The 22,573-nt window shown below is 34.3% G+C and overlaps 1 protein-coding gene across 3 annotated transcripts in view; it reads left to right on the top strand.

Annotated features, from left to right (window-relative positions):
• Positions 1–22,573, top strand: part of LOC145243653 (SLIT-ROBO Rho GTPase-activating protein 1-like) — a 559,174-nt gene that overhangs the window by 392,516 nt on the left and 144,085 nt on the right. For all 3 annotated transcript variants that reach the window (XR_013862922.1, XM_080106698.1, XM_080106697.1), the window contains exon 3: positions 1,492–1,657. Coding sequence is in view for 2 of the 3 variants with exons in the window: in XM_080106698.1 (XP_079962824.1) it covers positions 1,492–1,657 (166 nt within the window). In the remaining variant the exon portion in view is untranslated. The remainder of the gene's footprint in view (positions 1–1,491; positions 1,658–22,573) is intronic.

The following is a 22,573-nucleotide window of genomic DNA, read 5'->3' as shown; positions in this document are numbered from 1 at the left end:
GCAATAGTTTTATCAATTTTTAACATCAATTTGAACATTTGCAAACATGATTCTTCAGTTGTGATTCTTTCAAACGGTGGAGATACTTATAAATCATTGACAATTAAATTTATATGCATTAGTATATATCTTTATATTATCGTTTTTGGTGGGGGGGTTCTTTTAAGCTCTACCTCAATTGTTGAGCTTTGTATTATCCGGCTCCCTCATATGTATGTATGTATATATATATATATATATATATATATATATATATATATATAATGTAATAGAGATTTAGAAGGCTGTCACAATGCGAGGAATGAAATCTAGTCGTTGTTAACTTCCGCTCCATCATCTAGCATGTTTTGAATCGATCTGTTACGCTTACCATTTGGAAAGGGAATTTTTCCGAAATTAATAATGAAATTTGTCGCAGACATAACAAGTAAGACATTTTACCAATACAACTGAATAAATATATGTATATATAAAATATATGTATGTACTTATTGATTTGTAAATCGCCACTTGTTCTCGTCTTCTCTTACCAACAACGACTATATTTATATATATATATATTGTACAATGACATAAGAACATGTTAAAAACACTTTTGCAAGAGTTAAAAACATTTATTTTTCATATATATATATATATAGTCATCCACATGCAGTAGTTTCTTTGTATCACAGCTCATTAGTGCAACTAGACTAGCACCCAACCCCAGCCGTCTAGTTGGCAGTTGGCCTATGGGATTGGTGCCCATTAAATGTCCATTTATATAGACACAAAAAGCCCACAGCTTTTTACAGTGCTCAACCTACTTGTTTATTTACAAACAAACAAAATGTTTAGGGTAAAATAATTTTACTCAAGGGGCTTAAAATGTAGGCATCCACATAATCTCTGATCTATTTCTCTGTTTCACTTGTTACCTGCAAATTATTAGCAACAGTACAGCTGAGCGACAGATCGAGACAACAGTGCATTATTAGCGACAGTTTTTTTTTTTTTTAATATCTTGTTACATCATCTTCTCCCCTGTTCCCAGCCGATTTAAGGTGAAGCAACAGATTTGGTTGCTACGGTAACCAATAGCCAATCAAAAAAAAAAGTCACTACGTTCCTTATATATTCTGAGAATTTTTTAACACAATGATTTTATTGTAACTTTTGTTTTACCGAACGATAATTGAATTTTTTTTTTTTTTTTTTTTTTTTTTAATATAGCTGGAGGTGCCCTATGAACTGTAAAAATTGTTTGAAATTTGGTCACAAAATGAGTGAGCGGTGGAGCTTTAAAGCTCTAAATGAGTAAAGCTAACACTTAATTTATTAAAATTACAATAGATTTATATTAAAGATACATTATGTAAGTTCCACAGCTAAAAAGAATACTTAGAGCTAGATTAATGGCCACCAAATCATTATTTTTTTTTTTAATTACTCAGTTATGGTTATGCATACATTTTTTGTATAATGTTCTTTTTTTTTCTCTCTCTCTTTCAGACGTGAACATTGGCATCTGTTTTCAATGTACACCTGCTGGCAAAACCTGCTGAACATTACAAAGAAACAAAGTCATGATCATAACGTTCTCAGCGAAATCTGTAATAACCAAATGGTTACGCGCCTGCAGGACATTGTTGATAACTCTCAGCGTATTTTCAAAAAGGTAATATCGATTATCCTATGAGTACTTTGCATGTTCGTTTTGTTTTTATGCTAAATCTATTTAAAAAAAATTTTTTAAAGTGTTTTTGTAGTAAAACAAAAGTTATTGTTTATCTTCCACTTTGCTTTGAAATTTTGTTGAAGGCATATGTATGATCGAAAGATTCAGGGAGTTTTCAAAAATGCATGAATTTATTTTTTTTTTTTAAATCGGTGAAGAACATCACATTTGAAATGTGACATGAAATAAAAATTCAGAAAACTATTTTTGGAAAGTCAAGATGTTTTTTTTTTTTTTTTTTTTTTTTTTTTTTTGCCTGCTATTTGATGTGTTTACAAGCAGCCAATGTCAAGGTAAAACCACTGGTGTCACTTGAAATGTGCGCCGATCCTCGTCTTCTGCTACAGGGTATCTATTCTTTACTTCATCCTTTATTTATTTATTTTTTTTAATTAGAATCTTGGGCAATTCATCTGGATTTATTTTTCCTTTTTTTGTCATGCGTATTGCTTTTATAAACATATCCCAGCATTCTTGTTTTTGGTGCATAAATTCTCATTTCTCAACCCAAAATCTTAAAGATTAAGCTAATTCTGCAAATTCCTACCGTTTTATCGTCCTTGTCATCTTCTGACCTAATGGTTTTCATGCTATCTTTCACTCTCAGTGTCTCTGTGGATTCTGCAATGTCTCTGGTTTTCTTCATAATCAGCTGGTACCACTTAGTACCAAATACTTTAAGACTTCTGGGATATTAAACTCTTTTTTTTCATTGAATGATCTTTCACCCGCCATTCAACTCAATAAACATAAAGCCTCTTTTCAGTGCAGTTTTTATTTATTTATTATGTATTTATTTTTTTCATGAGGTTTGCTTTTTAGAAACACAAATTTTCAAAAAGTTAAATGGGTATTATTTTGATTATTCGGACTATTTTTACAATGTTTCGGTCGTAACGGTAGATCTTCAAGTGTATATTGTCAAACTCTGAAATGATGATACCATATCAATAATAATATCAAATGTGTTGTATATTGATACAGTGATTTTATTTTACTTTTTTTGTTGTTATGGCGTATATGTTTCTTGAGTGAACTTCACACTGTATTCACTTGGTAAATAGATAAATTACTTAAATGTTTTTTTTTGTTAATTGATATATGTATATGAGTAATAAACTGAGGTTGGTGGACTAAAGTTAGGTTTATTAATTTGTACAGTATCGTTTAGGTAAACAGGTTTGTAATTACTAATTATTTTAATGAGTTCATGGCGTTATTAGAATTAATCTTTTAACTAAGTGATATGATCCCTAGAAAGGAATTTGCTAAGAATTTGGGGCTAATCTGATTTTAAATTTTGTATTAGAATAAGGAGTGGAGTTTTGTCTGTTTTTCTCCCTATATTAAAAACAAAAATATGATCTATGTATCAATGACAAAACAAAAATATACTCCAAAAATAATGCGAATTGATCAAGTAGTTTTATCTTTAAATAAGAAAATCAAATTTTATAATTAAGACAGAAGCAACTGTAATGTATGCCATTTTGACAAGCCACAATAATTAAAAATTTGCAAGATTTATGTTGTAATGTCTACGAATTCCTATTAAAGCACTTAAAAATTATTTTCTTTATAAAAATAAAATTAATTGATGAATTTAAATGATATTTGGAATATATTTTTTGTTTTGTCATGGGTGCATACATCATACAGATTTTTCTTTTTGTTTTTTAATATGGGAGGAATTCTGGACAAGAACCGCCATTTTTGTTATTGTCTTTTAATCCTATTCATTTGTGATTTTTTTTGTATTTCATTTTTAAATTTGTGCATTCTCTGTTTACAGTTGTAATTACGTCGCCATTTTCGTACTTGAAAAAAAAAAACAATGAAATAAGATTGAAATGTTGAAATCTAACAAATATTTTATTATTATTATTTATTTATTTATTGAATAAAAGGAAAGATAATGGACTGTTCATAGTTTTTTTTAATTTAAAAAAAAAATTTTTATTCGGTTATATCGATGTGATTACTTAGCAGAGTTTTTCTTTTTCTTTTTTTCTTTTCTATTATTTTTTTTTTTCCTTTTTCAGAAGAAAAAAACATTGAATGTTTCTAATCAGCAAAAATCTATTTATGATCGATTTGTGATTTTTATGTTACCGTTCAGTTCCATTCGTGTGGGAGGAACGATTTTCACTTACCGACTTTGCTATCAAATATCCTACCAATAATTTTCACTCCATCTTCTCTTTCATCGCAACATGTCATCTCTCTGGTGCTCTTCATCCTCCCCCTTGCATTTTTACTACTCTGGAAATTACATACTATTCCTTCCTGGAAATATGCCCTCAATATTTTGCTTTAAAAGACGCCCTATACGATCCCCTTTCTAAAAATGTCCCTTACTGTTTTTTTTACTCCCCCTCACCAGAACTTTCTTCACACACATCCCTCTTTTTGCCTGCCCCACCCCCACCAAAGAAACTTTAGTCCGTCATTGCTTTTTTTAACACCAGGAACTTTCGTCCTCGTTTTTTACTCGCCAGAACTTTCGTCCTCATTTTTTACTCGCCAGAACTTTCGTCCTCGTTTTTTACTCGCCAGAACTTTCGTCCTCGTTTTTTACTCGCCAGAACTTTCGTCCTCGTTTTTTACTCGCCAGAACTTTCGTCCTCGTTTTTTACTCCTCTTCCAAAGAATTTTCGTCCTCGTTTTTTACTCCTCTTCCAAAGAACTTTCGTCCTCGTTTTTTACTCGCCAGAACTTTCGTCCTCGTTTTTTACTCGCCAGAACTTTCGTCCTCGTTTTTTACTCGCCAGAACTTTCGTCCTCGTTTTTTACTCCTCTTCCAAAGAATTTTCGTCCTCGTTTTTTACTCCTCTTCCAAAGAATTTTCGTCCTCGTTTTTTACTCCTCTTCCAAAGAACTTTCGTCCTCGTTTTTTACTCGCCAGAACTTTCGTCCTCGTTTTTTACTCGCCAGAACTTTCGTCCTCGTTTTTTACTCGCCAGAACTTTCGTCCTCGTTTTTTACTCGCCAGAACTTTCGTCCTCGTTTTTTACTCCTCTTCCAAAGAATTTTCGTCCTCGTTTTTTACTCCTCTTCCAAAGAACTTTCGTCCTCGTTTTTTACTCGCCAGAACTTTCGTCCTCGTTTTTTACTCGCCAGAACTTTCGTCCTCGTTTTTTACTCGCCAGAACTTTCGTCCTCGTTTTTTACTCGCCAGAACTTTCGTCCTCGTTTTTTACTTCTCTTCCAAAGAATTTTCGTCCTCGTTTTTTACTCCTCTTCCAAAGAATTTTCGTCCTCGTTTTTTACTCCTCTTCCAAAGAACTTTCGTCCTCGTTTTTTACTCGCCAGAACTTTCGTCCTCGTTTTTTACTCGCCAGAACTTTCGTCCTCGTTTTTTACTCGCCAGAACTTTCGTCCTCGTTTTTTACTCCTCTTCCAAAGAATTTTCGTCCTCGTTTTTTACTCCTCTTCCAAAGAACTTTCGTCCTCGTTTTTTACTCGCCAGAACTTTCGTCCTCGTTTTTTACTCGCCAGAACTTTCGTCCTCGTTTTTTACTCCTCTTCCAAAGAATTTTCGTCCTCGTTTTTTACTCCTCTTCCAAAGAATTTTCGTCCTCGTTTTTTACTCCTCTTCCAAAGAATTTTCGTCCTCGTTTTTTACTCCTCTTCCAAAGAATTTTCGTCCTCGTTTTTTACTCCTCTTCCAAAGAATTTTCGTCCTCGTTTTTTACTCCTCTTCCAAAGAATTTTCGTCCTCGTTTTTTACTCCTCTTCCAAAGAATTTTCGTCCTCGTTTTTTACTCCTCTTCCAAAGAATTTTCGTCCTCGTTTTTTACTCCTCTTCCAAAGAATTTTCGTCCTCGTTTTTTACTCCTCTTCCAAAGAATTTTCGTCCTCGTTTTTTACTCCTCTTCCAAAGAATTTTCGTCCTCGTTTTTTACTCCTCTTCCAAAGAATTTTCGTCCTCGTTTTTTACTCCTCTTCCAAAGAATTTTCGTCCTCGTTTTTTACTCCTCTTCCAAAGAATTTTCGTCCTCGTTTTTTACTCCTCTTCCAAAGAATTTTCGTCCTCGTTTTTTACTCCTCTTCCAAAGAATTTTCGTCCTCGTTTTTTATTCCTCTTCCAAAGAATTTTCGTCCTCGTTTTTCACTCCTCTTCCAAAGAATTTTCGTCCTCGTTTTTTACTCCTCTTCCAAAGAATTTTCGTCCTCGTTTTTTACTCCTCTTCCAAAGAATTTTCGTCCTCGTTTTTCACTCCTCTTCCAAAGAATTTTCGTCCTCGTTTTTTACTCCTCTTCCAAAGAATTTTCGTCCTCGTTTTTTACTCCTCTTCCAAAGAATTTTCGTCCTCGTTTTTTACTCCTCTTCCAAAGAATTTTCGTCCTCGTTTTTTACTCCTCTTCCAAAGAATTTTCGTCCTCGTTTTTTACTCCTCTTCCAAAGAATTTTCGTCCTCGTTTTTTACTCCTCTTCCAAAGAATTTTCGTCCTCGTTTTTTACTCCTCTTCCAAAGAATTTTCGTCCTCGTTTTTTACTCCTCTTCCAAAGAATTTTCGTCCTCATTTTTTACTCCTCTTCCAAAGAATTTTCGTCCTCGTTTTTTACTCCTCTTCCAAAGAATTTTCGTCCTCGTTTTTTACTCCTATCACCAGAACGTTCATCCTTATTCTTTTTTTTTTTTTTTTTCCTTCCTTCAAACTTTTGTAGCAGTTTTTTTTTTTTACTCAAATCAAAATTTTCGTCCTCGCCTTTTTAACCCCCACCCCCAAAAGAAACTTTTGTCTTCGTTTTTACCCCTGCAATCTTTCACTTTGTATAATTCTTATCCTCTAACGTTCTACTCTTCTTGTCATTTGGCCTTCCTCACAGCGTTAGAATTTTTGTGCCCTCCCTCCTTAATAAACATAACTGCAATAAAGTTCATTACAGGCATTTCTTTTGGCTGATTTCCTGAACCCAAATTTTCAAAGGAGAAAACTTGCATAATTTATGTGGTCATTAAAGGAATTTCGTTTGGAATCAGTTTTGTTATTCCATTTGATGATTTTGGTGTTAAACGCAAGCAACATCAACGAGGAGGGCGTATAAGAAGATATTGTCAGTAAAAGGGGATTCGATAGGGGTTTGAAAAATTTCATGCTAAAGCCAGCATCCATTGCAGGAGTGAGTCATGGCCCTATCAATCCAAGCACCTCTCACTCTACGCTGTATTTTTTTTTTTATCAAGAAAAGCAATAGAATTATTTATACTAAAAAATATAATTCTATCGTTTTTCTTTTTCTTATTATTTTCCATTTCTCTTCCCCCCCCTCTCTCTCTCTCTCTTTATCCTTCTCTTTCACCCCTCCAACCCCTCTTTTTATCGTTCTCTTTCACCCCTCTCTCTCTTTATCCTTTTCTTTCACCCCTCTTTCTCTTTATCCTTTTCTTTCACCCCTCTCTCTCTCTATCCTTCTCTTTCACCCCTCTCTCTCTCTTTATCCTTCTTTCACCCCTCTCTCTCTCTTTATCCTTCTTTCACCCCTCTCTCTCTCTTTATCCTTCTTTCACCCCTCTCTCTCTCTTTATCCTTCTTTCACCCCTCTCTCTCTCTTTATCCTTCTTTCACGCCTCTCTCTCTCTTTATCCTTCTTTCACCCCTCTCTCTCTCTCTTTATCCTTCTTTCACCCCTCTCTCTCTCTCTTTATCCTTCTTTCACCCCTCTCTCTCTCTCTTTATCCTTCTTTCACCCCTCTCTCTCTCTCTCTCTCTCTTTATCCTTCTCTTTCACCCCTCTCTCTTTATCCTTCTCTTTCACCCCTCTCTCTTTATCCTTCTCTTTCACCCCTCTCTCTTTATCCTTCTCTTTCACCCCTCTCTCTTTATCCTTCTCTTTCACCCCTCTCTCTTTATCCTTCCCTTTCACCCCTCTCTCTTTATCCTTCCCTTTCACCCCTCTCTCTTTATCCTTCCCTTTCACCCCTCTCTCTTTATCCTTCCCTTTCACCCCTCTCTCTTTATCCTTCTCTTTCACCTCTCTCTCTTTATCCTTCTCTTTCACCCCCCTCTCTCTTTATCCTTCTCTTTCACCCCCCTCTCTCTTTATCCTTCTCTTTCACCCCCCTCTCTCTTTATCCTTCTCTTTCACCCCCCTCTCTCTTTATCCTTCTCTTTCACCCCCCTCTCTCTTTATCCTTCTCTTTCACCCCCCTCTCTCTTTATCCTTCTCTTTCACCCCCCTCTCTCTTTATCCTTCTCTTTCACCCCCCTCTCTCTTTATCTTTCTCTTTCACCCCCCCTCTCTCTTTATCCTTCTCTTTCACCCCCCCTCTCTCTCTTTATCCTTCTCTTTCACCCCCCCCTCTCTCTTTATCCTTCTCTTTCACCCCCCCCCTCTCTCTCTTTATCCTTCTCTTTCACCCCCTCTCTCTCTTTATCCTTCTCTTTCATCCCCCCCTCTCTCTCTTTATCCTTCTCTTTCATCCCCCCCTCTCTCTCTTTATCCTTCTCTTTCATCCCCCCCTCTCTCTCTTTATCCTTCTCTTTCATCCCTTTCTCTCTCTTTATCCTTCTCTTTCACCCCTTTCTCTCTCTCTCTTTATCCTTCTTTCACCCCTCTCTCTACTTTTCTTACTATCCTCCTACTTTCTCCTCCCTATCCCCTCTTTCTCCTCCCTATCCCCTCTTTCTCCTCCCTATCCCCTCTTTCTCCTCCCTATCCCCCCTTTCTCCTCCCTATCCCCCCTTTCTCCTCCCTATCCCCCCTTTCTCCTCCCTATCCCCCCCTTTCTCCTCCCTATCCCCCCCTTTCTCCATTACTCTGTTCCTGTTCCCCACCCCCTGTTACTCTGTTCCTCTTCCCCCCCTCACTGTTACTCTGTGTGTCCCCCCACTGTCCCTCTGCGTCCCCCCCCACTTTTTCTCTGTTCCTCTCCGCCCACACACTTTTTCTCTGTTCCTCTTCCTCCCCCTCCATTTCTCTGCCCCCCCTGTTTAGCTGGACCTCCCCCTCTTTCGTTGTCCCCATTCCGTTTTTCTTTCTCTTTGTCTTCTCTCTCTTCCCCTCTTTCTTCTCTCTCTTCCCCTCTTTCTTCTCTCTCTTCCCCTCTTTCTTCTCTCCTTTTTATTCCCCCTATCTTCTCCCACCCTTTTCTTTCTATCTCTAAAAAAAATTGTTAAAAATTATTGCTGGAAAATGAAAAAACCGGGTAATAATTTTCACTTTTCCTATCCCCCACTCCCACCATTTACTCTCCAAAATAGAGACTGTAATCATTCATAATTTTCTTGCTTTAACAAGACTAACCATTTTTTTTTCATCTCTATAATAAAAAAAGTAAACTGTTTTGTTGAGTTGTTTATATAAATTCTGTTCTTTGATCTCATTCTATTCATTCATTTGTAATTGATAAATGCACAAAGAAAACTTTTCCAAAAAAATTTACCAAAATTATTTCACTGTTATTATGGGATGGAAAGATGAAAAATGAGTAAGGCTCATTTCCTGTTGCATTGATTGCCTCCCTTTCACATTTTTAGATGTGCCTCACAAGCATTTATGAAAATTAAAGTTTTTTTTCTGATGGACCTGATGAAATCAAATCTGCTAAAATATAAATAGTTTCACTTATAACATTACAAGCATTTATTGCAATTATGCATTTTTGTTTGCATTTTTTAAGACTTTGACTCGAAACAGGGGGAGACAATTCAATAAGTTCTTCAATAATGATTGTTCGAAAATATTTTTAAACTTTAATGATTGTTTTTATTCATTACTAGCTTGGTTGCCCAGCATGTCCGGGTGTTTTGGAGGTGTGTTAAGCAAAAAAAAAAAAAAAAGTGGTAGTAGGCAGAACCAAACTCGTGAATGTAAAGAGAGGTGTTATAAAACAAAAAATGTAGTAGCATGGGGAGGTAGGCAGGCAGGCTCAAACCCCGTGCTGCGGGGGGGGGGGGGGGAGAAAGTGAAAGAAAATCTGGCATCTTAGCTGATATCTCCATGATGTAACCAGAAGTCAAAAACGTTGAAATTAACCAAAGTCAATCCAACGGTGATGATGACTTGCTAAAATGTCGGGAAAAAAAATCGACCACTTCTTGTGCAAAACGGCCGAAGGAATTAAAGTTTTTGATATTTGTCGCCCGAGACGTCAAGCTTCAAAATGATACTGATCTTGTCGCCGCTGTCAAAAGTTTTTGCAAAACATACGTACATTTTAAACAGACAGGTGAGATTTATACTATAGATGAAAATGTAATTTTGTAAAAAGACAAGTTTTTAAAGTCTTTCTTTAACTTTGATCACACAACCCACCTGTCCAACATTTTGCGACTGCCTCATATGGTGTTTCGGCTTCAACTCCTTGGGACTGATTATCCATCTTGCGTTCAACAGTCTCCTGATATCAACTGAATTAAAAAATCTTCCCTCTTGGGGAGAAAAAACGAGAGAAATAAAAAGAAAAGGGAAGGGTAGAAGCGGACATATTAAAGACAAAGAGACTGAGATATTATTTCATTTTACAGAAATTATCAGCTCATTAAGGTTGACATTTTTCATCTGTCTACTCCAATTTCTTTGACACGGCTGATATTTTATAAACGTCTGTCAATCTGAGTTGAGCTAGAGATGTAATGTTGTCTGCGCAAAGGGGACCAAGACAAAGAATAGGAAATAACTCCAACTCGCTTGTTCTTTGTAGCAAAAACATTTATTTGCTCATTCTCTTTACCGCTGTAATGTCCCTCATCTGATCATCTGCCTGAGCATCCTTCATGCTTCGCACGCAATCGTGAACTTTATCCACATCTTTCTCATGATCATTCTTTCTCTTTTTTTATAGTCCCCTTTTATCCCCCACTAGTGGTGTCACTTCTCATGTATTTACATATGCACGTCCCTAGGACAAGGGCAGTAGGTTAGAAGATTTTAAAAGTGGGGAGCTCCAGTCTCCCCCTCCCTCTCATTTTGCCACACTAACTACACAATGAGTGAAGTGTCTCCTGCAGCGATTTAAATGAGTCGGTTAAATGTGTCAAGTTGCCACATCTTATCGAAACTTGTGTATCGAAATACCAAAACTGCCCAAAATTTAGCGATTAAGTTGGGCTCAGTATTGATCAATGCAAATATTGCACGTTTGGAGCATATCGTTGAATATGACAATAAAACAAAGACTTGGATATTGATGACTGAAACTTGGTGGACAAGCTCGGCATAAAATAAAGTTTAATTGTACCAATATTTTAAATTAAGTCCCAAAGGCCATTCGAGGATAATAAGGGTCAAATGAGCGTCAGATGGAGGGTGATTAGGTAAAATTTGATTATTTAAGAGCACAGTTCAACATTGGATTCGAAAAGACCCTGTTGTAGTGATTTGGAAAGCCGCCCTGTGGTACCGTATTCCACAGACGGACAGTTCTAGGAAAGAAACTAGTTTAGTTTTAGGTTGATGGGGAGAAAGGGAAACTATTTGCAGTGGTTGTAACTGGATGAATATTTTGTTTTGAATGTTTTGCTGAGGGGACCCTAGATTGAAGCTCAGTGAAGCAACTTCCATGAAAATGACAGAAAAACTAACATCTCTTCTCTGAGCAAGTAGTAGTAAGGAGAGAAAGAATTGTGATTTTTTTTTTTTTTTTCCTTTTTTCTTTTTTCCTTTTTTCTTTTCTTCCTTTTTTCTTTTCTTCCTTTTTTCTTTTTTTCCTTTTCTTCCTTTTTCCTTTTCTTCCTTTTTCCTTTTCTTCCTTTTTCCTTTTCTTCCTTTTTCCTTTTCTTCCTTTTTCCTTTTTCTTCCTTTTTCCTTTTTCTTCCTTTTTCCTTTTTCTTCCTTTTTCCTTTTTCTTCCTTTTTCCTTTTTCTTCCTTTTTCCTTTTTCTTCCTTTTTCCTTTTTCTTCCTTTTTCCTTTTTCTTCCTTTTTCCTTTTTCTTCCTTTTTCCTTTTTTTTCCTTTTTCCTTTTTTTTCCTTTTTCTTCCTTTTTTTTCCTTTTTCTTCCTTTTTTTTCCTTTTTCTTCCTTTTTTTTCCTTTTTCTTCCTTTTTTTTCCTTTTTCTTCCTTTTTTTCCTTTTTCTTCCTTTTTCTTCCTTTTCTTTTTCTTCCTTTTCTTTTTCTTCTTTTTCTTTTTCTTTTTCTTTTTCTTTTTCTTTTTCTTTTCTTTTTCTTTTTCTTCCTTTTCTTTTTCTTCCTTTTTTTCATTTTTTAAATTTTTTTTCCATTTTTTTTCTTTTTCTTCCTTTTCTTTTTCTTCCTTTCCTTTTTCTTTTTCTTCCTTTTTCTTTTTTTCCTTTTTCTTTGTCTTTTTTGTTAATGATTCCATGGGTGGTATTTTGGACTGGGTGGGTCATCCTATAAAAATAATTGCAATCTGGAAATTAAGTTTATATAAAATGAGAATACATTGCAAATGGGAAAATATTAAGTTTGTGATTGAAAAACCAGGATTTCTAAAAGCCCTGAATTATTTTACATTGTAGACCAAAAAAAAAAAAAAAAAAAATCTGAATTATTAATTTGCAATTTTTATTTTCAAAACATCTTAATGACTCATTTAAAAAAAAATGAAAAAAAAACTACCTGGTAAATTAGTTTCTTTGTACGAACTGTTTCTTTCCAATAATTAAGTTTGTCTTTTTAATCTTGTTTTGGAAAATTATTTCCTGTTTTTCTTTTTTATAGGCAGGGTGGAGGAGGGTTCTTGAAGAAATGACGAGAACAGATGAAAGCATCTGATGAATAGTCCATGGGTGCAAAATATTTTATGTTTTGGAAATTTTGTGATGTGGGTCGATAACTTAGATTATTCAGACTTCGATTCACAATTTGGTTGTTACTTTTTCTGTGACGTTTCAGCCAGGATAACATTCCACTTCTGACAAAGGGATTTATCATTATGCTACAGTGGACCGCGTAAACATAGGTCTCTGTTATATACGTATACTAGGATGCCACCCGGCATTGCCCGATCATAAAATACTCACAATAATTATATTTTAATTAATGCAGATTATATATCTATAATATAAAAGTGAAAATGCGTGTTAATGTGTGCGATTTTTTTTGTATGTCCGGCAAAGGCTTTTGTGAGTGGGACGCTCGGATGGGGTGGGGTGGTTACCATTTGTTAGAACTTTTTATATACTCCCTAGATTATAGAATCTACAATTTGTGAAAGGACGTCGTGACAATCTTTTATTTGAGCGACTTTTATTTTATAAATTATAAAATTCCCACTATTCTGTCTTCTTGTGTGTTTGTTCATGTTTTTCGTATAAAAGCGATGCTAGATCGAAGTCGTTCTCAGCCTTTCATGCCAGGACGTCCAGAAAGCAATGAGCTTTGATCAATGTGGGGAATCCCCGTCATATAACACAATTGCTATTCATTTGGACACTCCCTTGTAATGGGGAGCTGGTTTTCCCCAACATCTGTGGGAAACAAACAAATACGCAGAAAGCTTCAAGCTTAACTGGCTTGCAGCCAAAGTTAAGTGTGTGATTCCATATGCACCTGTGTCAGCTTATTCACTTAACTTTTTAATCGTTTAATTTCAACGATTCTCATTTCCTCTGCCCTCTTAGCGTCGTGGTAACATATCACGTTTTCTTTCACTTTCTTTTTCGCCTTTGCCTTAAGCTTTGGGTTCGATACTTCCTGCCTACTAACACTTTTTTTTTTTTCCTACACACACACACACACACACACCCCGATAAACATCCGGGCAACGCCGGGCACCCCTCTATAAATCTCACCTGTCTATTTAAATGTATGTTTGTATGTTTGCCCAAAAGTTTCAACAGAGGCGACGGATTTTCAGAAGATCAGTATCGTTTTGAAACTCGACCTTTTGGACGACAAATATTTTAAAATTGGCTAAAAACATTAGTTCCTTCACCCTCAACTGGGCATTTTTCTACAGGGAGGGGTCGCTTTTTTCGCTGATATTTTTGAAACTCATCCCCTCTTTTCAATTGACTAGCCTTAATTTAAACCTTCACCACTTCCGGTTTGGCGATTAGACACAACGGCAGAGTCATCACTTTTTTTTTTTTTTTTTCACGTTCTTTTCCTCCTCCGTAGTACAGGTTTGAGCCTGCCTGCCTACTACCACTTTTTTTTTTTGCTCAACACACACCTACAAACAGCCGGGCAACGCCGGGCACCGAGGCTAGTTTATTATAAACAGAAATACCGTAGGTATTAAACGTAGCAGTAAATTCTTTAAAAGAAGAAAAAAAAAACAAGAAGCTTAGACATGTGCATGCAAGTATTGTTTTTTCTGAACAGTTCACTTTTGTAACTAAAAAAAATAGTGGAGCTGAGATCGAAACCCAAACCTAAAGACAGTGAGTCCAGAACAATAACCATTAAGCCAGCTTGATACGCTCTTAAAGTTTTTCAAACCTACTTATTCTTAACATAAGTAATCTGTCATGTGAACCATTCACGCATGCACGATCGTAAAACAGTTGACAAACAGATAAAAATCTGATGACACATCCACGTACCAATTTTTCAATTTTGATTCCTTAACAGCCTTTTCTTTTTTTTTTTTTTAACCGGATGAAAAAAAACGATTAAAAAGTGTTCCACATGTCTTAATACACTATATACCAAATTTTAAGTCCAGATCAAAAATTTGTTGAGTATATAGGTTGAGAAGTGTCCTCTCTCACACACACACACACACACACACATTCTCACTTTTATAGATATATAATATTCACTATATATATATATATATATATATATCTTGAGTGAATATAAAGTATATAATATACTTTAAAAAGTATATATTTCTTATAAAATAGTCAAAATTTTTATCAATAGTAAGCTCAATGAAGATGTATTATAAACTTTAGAGCATATCTACGGTAAATTTTTATTCCAATTACCCCAAAGAGTCAATCTATAATCATAACTTTCTTTTAATATACAGGCGATTTTTTTTTTTATATTTACTTTTTCTGCAAACATCTTACATATGTTTCATTGTGCATATAGCCAATGCTGCCATCATACAAATCAGAAACAGGAAAATATTTTAGACACATAAGTTGATGGGATAAAAAGAAAAAAAGTATGTATATATATCTATATGTGGTCAGCCATATCTGACTATTCAATATCTCCAAAGAAAGTGAAATTTGGAGATTATTTGTGAATCATGATTAACATCAAAGTAAAGCTTAGTAGTAGTATAAAAATGTAGTTATGGCAAGTAAGCTTCATAGAAATGCTTTATTCCCAGAGTAAATCGTCATCCAAATAATATGAAAGAAGATCAACAGTTAAAGGGAGGCAACCGTTTGAGCTAACATGCATATATACATATGCATGTTAGCTCAAACTTTGCTTTTATTTTTTACTTTTAATTTTTTTAGTTTTTCTTGTCATCCATTTTTTTGCTTTTGAGTCATGGGAAATCTATGACTGATCGTCTCCGATTTCTTCCTTTGAAAATTTATAAAGGTTGTTGGGTGGAGGTATTATTAAGAGTAACCTTCCAATGATCCCCCTACCCCTGACTTTCTACCCTGTCCCCTTAATTCTCGTTTTCTCAGTGCTCACACTTAAAATTTACTTTTGGTTGTGGTGCAGGAGGAGGGCGATATATAATCGTGATTTAGTCGAAGATATTTATTAAATTACCGTTCTTTCCTGGGAAATTAAAGCTGAGTCCTCAGAACCCATAATTGACATCTGTAACATGCAATGCATGATCATCTTTAAAAAGATTTTTTTCTTTGTTTTTTCTTTTTCTTTCTTTCTTTTCTTTTTCCTTTTCTTTCTTTTCTTTTTTCTTTTCTTTCTTTCCTTTTCTCTTTTCTTTTTTCTTTTGTTTTTCCCTTTTCTTTTGTTTTTCCCTTTTCTTTTGTTTTTCCCTTTTCTTTTGTTTTTCCCTTTTCTTTTGTTTTTCCCTTTTCTTTTGTTTTTCCCTTTTCTTTTGTTTTTCCCTTTTCTTTTGTTTTTCCCTTTTCTTTCGTTTTTCCCCTTTTTCCCCCTTTTTCCCCCTTTTTTCCCCTTTTCCCCCTTTTCCCTTTTCTTTCCCTTTTCCCTTTTCTTTCCCTTTTCCCTTTTCTTTCCCTTTTCGCTTTTTCTCATTTTGCTTTATGTTTTCTTAAATTACTGTTAGAGTAACGAAGTGTATAGGGTAGGGGTACTACATCATTAAAAATGATGTAGGGGCATTAAAATTGAAATATAAAACAAAAACAAAAATATTTGGATTATTTGAGCTTCTCTTCTCATATTGAATTATTGTTACAATGTTTGATGTAACCTCCAGCCTTCTTCAGGTACATCGTGTCGCTGGAATCTTTCCGTCAAACTGAATTCGTACAGAATTTCGAACGTACTAGACTTTTTAATCTGTTAAATAGGGTGTAAAAGTTACAGGCCGTTGGTTTAGAGTGAATGCTTTGTGTCAAATTGATGGTTGCATATGGTTAAATTTGTGCTCATTTTTGCATTGAATACTAATCCCTATAATTATCTGATTGTGCATCGAATGAATACCATAATACTTAGTTCGTTGCACCTTATAACAAAGGTCCATACAAAATTTCACCCAGATCACCTCGGTAGCTTCTGAGAAAAAGTGAAACTTTTTTTTTTTTTTTAACCCTTTTCATTTTCTCCTCCCCCTTTTTGTTCTTTAATCGTTTTTCTCCTTCTAAACATACTATTGATACATAACCACACATCAAACAGATACCATAAAACTTAATTCGCTGCACCCCATAATAACAAAGACAGATTTGCCCGGTTGTTTTGAAGAAAAAGTGGAACGGACATACTGAGTATGAGAAATATATATAGATCGCTAGGAGTAGTATTGTTGCTAGCTTGGAAATAAGCATCAGGATCGTTCTGAGTTATTAGTATTGTAAGTTCCATCGACAAAAGGGATGTCTGCATTACAGGTAGTAGTGGTAGTGAGTGTTATTAGTAATATTTCTTTTTTTTTTTTTTTTTGTGCTTTTATAGTCTTTTAACATATTTTTTATGTAAGTAGACATTTTCTCGAATAGGAATTAATGCCAGCGTGTTTTCTCTCCATTGTATCCCACTAAAAGATCAGGCATCATTGATCGATTGATTGATACTGATCACAAATAATTGATTTTTTTTCTCCATCCATTCTCCATTTCTGTGCAAGTAAACATTAAATGTTGCTGCATTTTTACGCGATCTTAATTAACAGCTTGCCTAGAATCAACTCTTTGTAATTAATACCTGCGTCTCGATATCGTCGGATTTTTTTTCTTCTTTACTCACCTCTCAATTTGAAGTTGTCTGCTTCAGGCAAAGATTAAATATGCAACTGTATATTACGATGGCGACCGAATTCACATGTGAAATCGGTTGCTTTTCTCTCTTTTTTTTTTTTTTTTTTTTTTTAACCCTTTTCATTTTCTCCCCCCCCCCTTTTTGTTCTTTAATCGTTTTTCTCCTTCTAAACATACTGATCTGTTTTTCGTTTGTACATAATTTTCAATAAGTTGCTTTAATCCCAGGTGTTATGCCGGCACATAAAGTGAGTAAAATATAATCTCTTAAAAAATCGACTCTTCTCTCGAATTCTCCCTATATTTAAAAAAAAAAAAAAAAAAATCTTTATGATGTACATACTCGTAACAAAACAAAAATATCATATTCCAAAAATCACATAAATTGATCAAGTAGCTTTATTTTTAATAAGAAAATCAAATGTTAGGAGTAACCAAAGAGCAGCTATCTTGTCCACCATTTTAAAACGATTAAAAAAAAAAAAAAAAAAAAAACTAAGATAACTTAATATTTCAAACTTGTGATATTTATTTTTTTAATGCTTTTGAATTCTCATTAACCATTTCTTGTAAAAGCCAATGTTGTTAGCCATAGCAAGGAAATTTTATTTGAGCTGCAAATACCATGTTATCTTGAATATTTGATCAGAGTTTACTTGTAGGATGAAATATCCTTATGCCAGGTTGTCCTGACAAACTTTTGTGTACAGAGACCTTGGATACTTGAGGATAGTGTCTAGTAGGCATTAAAATTTTCTCCAGTAGACATTCAAACTGACAAGAGCATTCTCATGACAGTTTTGTAAGCCTTACTACTTCCGTGCTAGCCCATGACATATTGAAAGCAGGTGTTTTGCTTCTAACACCATCACTAGAAAATTGTATTACAAGTCTAACAGATTCGTTTTATCCGGTTTCTGGTTTTCCATTAGCATTCCCTTCTCCTATACATACATACATACATACATACATAATCACATAAAGACATCAGTTCTTGCTAGATCATCGAAGTTAAGCAACATTGATCCTAGCCAGTGCCAGATGGGTGACCATATGGGAATACTAGGTGCTGTATGAATTCAGGTAAGAGGTTATACCTCAAGGAGATGAACATTCATGTCTTGCATAGTTCTAGGTCACTCTAGGGCAAGGTGTGACACCTGTTGCACTGATATTTCAGAGTGACCATATAGAGGGTAGATGAAGCTCCTCAGCCCTGGTGAAGGAAATCCCTCTCGGATCCAAAGTTATTGGACACCAATTAAGCAACATTCCCTCAATTTCAATTTCTTTTTATGACCGTTTAAGCTCAAGTGTCACATTTTAGACATTTTTCTAGAATAAAAATCATTTAGTAAATTTTGATCAAAATTAGAACAATGATTCTAGAAATATGATATAGCTACACACATATATTCTTGATTTTAAAAACAAAAATACAATTCATTTTTTTTTTTTTAAGTTGAAATATTTCTGATTAATTTCGAACCGTAACAGGTCCATCTTCAGAGAGTGAAAGAGTTCTTTTGCCCATATTTTTTATTTAATAATATGTTTTTATTTAATAAATTTTTTTATTTAATAATATGTTTTTATTTAATAAATTTTTTTATTTAATAAATTTTTTTATTTAATAAATTTTTTTATTTAATAATATTTTTTTATTTAATAATTTTTTTTATTTAATAATATTTTTTTATTTAATAATATTTTTTTATTTAATAAATTTTTTTATTTAATAATATTTTTTATTTAATAATATTTTTTATTTAATAAATTTTTTTTATTTAATAATATCTTTTTTATTTAATAATTTTTTTATTTAAAAGTAAAAAAAAAAAACAACATGCAATAGAACTTTTTCACTCTCTGGAGACGAACCTGTTACAGTCCGAAATTAATCAGAAATATTTCAACATAAAAAAAAAAGGAATGTTAAAAAAAAAATATGTATAAATCTATTTAAAAAGAAGACAGTAGATATCTCACTGCTGATGCAATTCTCTATCTATATAAGAATATAAGAGCCAGATACGTCCAAGGATGGAATACTGTTGCCACATATGGGCAGGAACTGCTAGAAAAGACTTGTCCTGCCTTGATAGGGTTCAAAATAGACTTCGTGGCCTGGTGGGAGATGTCCTTTTCTCTTCTCTGCAACCTCTATCTCACAGAAGAGATGTTGCGAGTTTGTCTCTGCTTTATCGTTATTTTCATGGAAAGTGTTCGACTGAGCTTCAATCTATGGTCCCCCCTCGCCAAACTTTCACAAGAAACACTAGACTAGTTGAAAACGTTATCAATAATTTTCCCCACTCTTTATCTGTACCTAAACCTAAACATAGATTCCATGATCAAAGCTTCTTTCTTAGAACTGCACGCCTGTGGAATTGTCTTCCGTTTTCCTGCTTTCCAGCTGTCTATAATATGGTTGTCTTCAAGTCCAACGTGAACAAGTTTCTGATGAGCCGTTCAACTTAAGTTAACAAATTTACCGAACTTCCATTACTATCGATTACTATATTGTCCTTTTGACTACTCTACACTCTTTAACCCTTATCCTTGAGTGGCCTATCGGCCTTGATAAGTGGGGACGCCTATGTAAAAAAAAAATAAAAAGACAATCCTGTAAATTGTTGATTAAAAAAAAAATGCTTTTATGGCTTTGTTTTTATTTATGCATGCACAGAATTTTTGCAACCGGAAATTGTAAAGCAGAAGCAGATAGACGGTTTCAACGCCCAAGCAAGATGATTTGAGTTTTATATTACAATTAGTCGGGGTAGGCGTTTCCCAGGTGTGGAGAGGTGGTGTAGTAAGGATATTGAGCAAGGATGAAACGTAAAAAAAGAGCATGGAAAAATACAAGAGATAAAAACAGGAAAATAAAGAAGAAAATGGAAAAAAAAAAAAATCACATAAATAACCGTTTAAAGGTTAAAACTTTCAACAACAAAAAAACAAAAAACAAACTTAAATGTTTTTGACTCCTAATGGGGGGTATAACACAAATGATTTCGACGATCGTTTTTATAACCACAAGTTATAATAACCAACCAATGAAAAGCTTCCAAAGTTACTATAAAAATTGTCAAATTTTGGATTCAATTAGTTCGCCGTTGTCTACGTCACGAACCACATTTGATTCTTCGCCGCCATCTTTGTTACTGGCAATTACTTCACATTCATCGGGACTGCACTGCTTCTTCACTGTGGTCCATGTTCAACATGTCTAAACACTTAACAAAAACATTCAATAACAACAATAAAAAAAACAAATCAATCCGTTATGTGAAACCCAGAGCTTATGATGCGGCTCCAATATCCACTGTTTCATGACAACATCACCGAAATAATGTGTTTTTTTCCTATTCAAACCAATTTAAGAAAGAACGCTATAAGTCCATCGAGAAACTTAATTCAAATTAAGGGTAGTCAACCCAACGGAGACGATGACTTGCGAAAATGTCAACAAAAAAACTGACTCCTTGTAGAAAACTGTCCAATTGAATGGATTAATGTATTGGCCAATTTTTCGTTCGAGAGACCGAGCTTTAAAACGATACTGATTTTGTCACGTTCAGGCGCGTTTGTCGGAAGTTTTTACAAGACATAAAAACACACACACATTTTGTCTTTTATATATTAGATTAAACTTATTTGATAAAAGTTGAATAACTATTGTTCTATGGTGAGGCAAGAATTTAAACTTTTAGAATTTTTTTCTTTTGTTGTTTTGCTGACACATTTCACATATGTAAAATGCATTCATCTGTTTTCCCACGGGGGTAATTTTTATTGAGGGTTGCACTGTGTGTGCGGTCCCCTATATGAATACACGTGAGGGCAGAGAAAAGTTGTTCAGTCTTCCTTGGCATTCCTCATGGTGGGTACCTCCGGCATCAGGGATTAACTGTAATTTTTGCTTTGTTTCAAAGTAAGAGGAAGGCCTCACCCCACAAATGCCCTGTGGGGCTGACATTATAGTTTATTTGATTTTGCTTTTTGTTCAATGTTCAAGAATGTTGGCCGGGCTCTTCACAAAGAAATAAAATATTTTGTTCCTTTGTGTTTTTCTTTAAGGCTCATTTTAAAAAAAATAAATAAATAGAAGCTGCTTTTAATTAAAATTTTTATGTTTAGGTGCTTCCATACATCTCTGAGCCGATTTATTTATGTCAGCTGGTTGTGCTTCACTTTGAAATAATATTTCTATTGCAATCTGCATTTAGGGTTTACTGGCTGTGTCATCCTGGCGTTGTTTGGGATGCAAAGAAGTCATAATGCATAATGTTTTCGATTTTTTTTTTGTGTTTGAACATTTTTTTCAACATACATCTGGCACTACCAGATCAGGCTGTGTGAAGATACTGGCTTCCTGACCAAAAATGCATCAAACATTAATTTTTTGTTTTTGTTTTTCACTTTCCAAAACTCACACATATTCTGCAAAACCAAAGATAAAAATTTTTCTCTACAAAACAGCCAAACCTAATCAAACACAATGAACAAATACTTAAAGATATAACTGACTTGAAGCATAAACTTTTACCAAAAAGATTGGATTTTGCATTAAATAACCTGAAAAGGATTGATATGCTGCCAAACAAAACACCATGAATTTCAAGCATGAAACCAAAAATGAGTAAATTTGGCATTAAATAATGTAAAAAGGGTTGATATACCATAGAACAAAACAACCAAACCAACTTATATACAAACATATGCATAGAGAAAAATAAACAAAAGGTAGACATCTTATATTCTTAAATTAAAAATGTAAGTCATTCCTCTTGCTAATTTTTATTTTTTGGTGATTATTTAAAAATGTTTCATTAGCAGTCCTTTTTCCTTAGCAAAAGAGTGAAGTACTGATTGCTGAAACCATTAACATGTTGGAATTATATTTGTGGAATTCCTAACCATTATTTGTAACCCCTCCCTTCCCTAGAAAAAAATGGACACAAAATAACTTGTCAATAAAACATTCCCTAATAAGAGACACCGCCCCCCCCAAAAAAAATATCAACGTTAATTGCGACAATAATAAGCTTTCACCCACCGACTGCGATAACCTTTAAATCATACTTTGGATGATTGATTGAAACCCTCCAGCCTATTTTCTCATTTTTTTCATTATTTATACCCTTCCTACCATGCCTAGTTAGGGACTCAATTTGTTGCAGTTACGTGGTAATACATTTTATACTGACAAGGTCAAAAGGTTATTTGGAGTTATCAGAGATAAGATTTTAAAAAATATATAAAAATCGAGAAGAACGTTAGAATAAAAAATTTTTTTCGTCATCTATAATATAAATCTCAGCTGTCTGTTTAGATGTATGTATGTATGTCTCGCAAAAACTTTTGACAAAGGCGACAAATTTTCACACGATCAGTATCATTTTGAAGATCGATCCTTTGGATGACAAATATCGAAAAAGTGGCCAAAAACATCGATTCCTTCACACTCAACCGGGCACTTTTCTACAGGGAGGGGTCGCTTTTTTTGCTGATATTTTCGAAAGTCATTACCTCTTTTTGATTGTCTAGCCTTAATTTAAACCTACGTCACTTCTGGTTTCGTGATGGCCCAATGGCAAAGAGGTCATGTT

Source organism: Euprymna scolopes, chromosome 22, assembly GCF_053919585.1.
Source record: "Euprymna scolopes isolate OS-2025 chromosome 22, ASM5391958v1, whole genome shotgun sequence".
In the NCBI taxonomy this organism is placed as follows: domain Eukaryota; kingdom Metazoa; phylum Mollusca; class Cephalopoda; order Sepiida; family Sepiolidae; genus Euprymna; species Euprymna scolopes.
The sequence above is the reverse complement of the archived record's forward strand: the minus strand, read 5'-3'. Positions and strand labels throughout refer to the sequence as shown.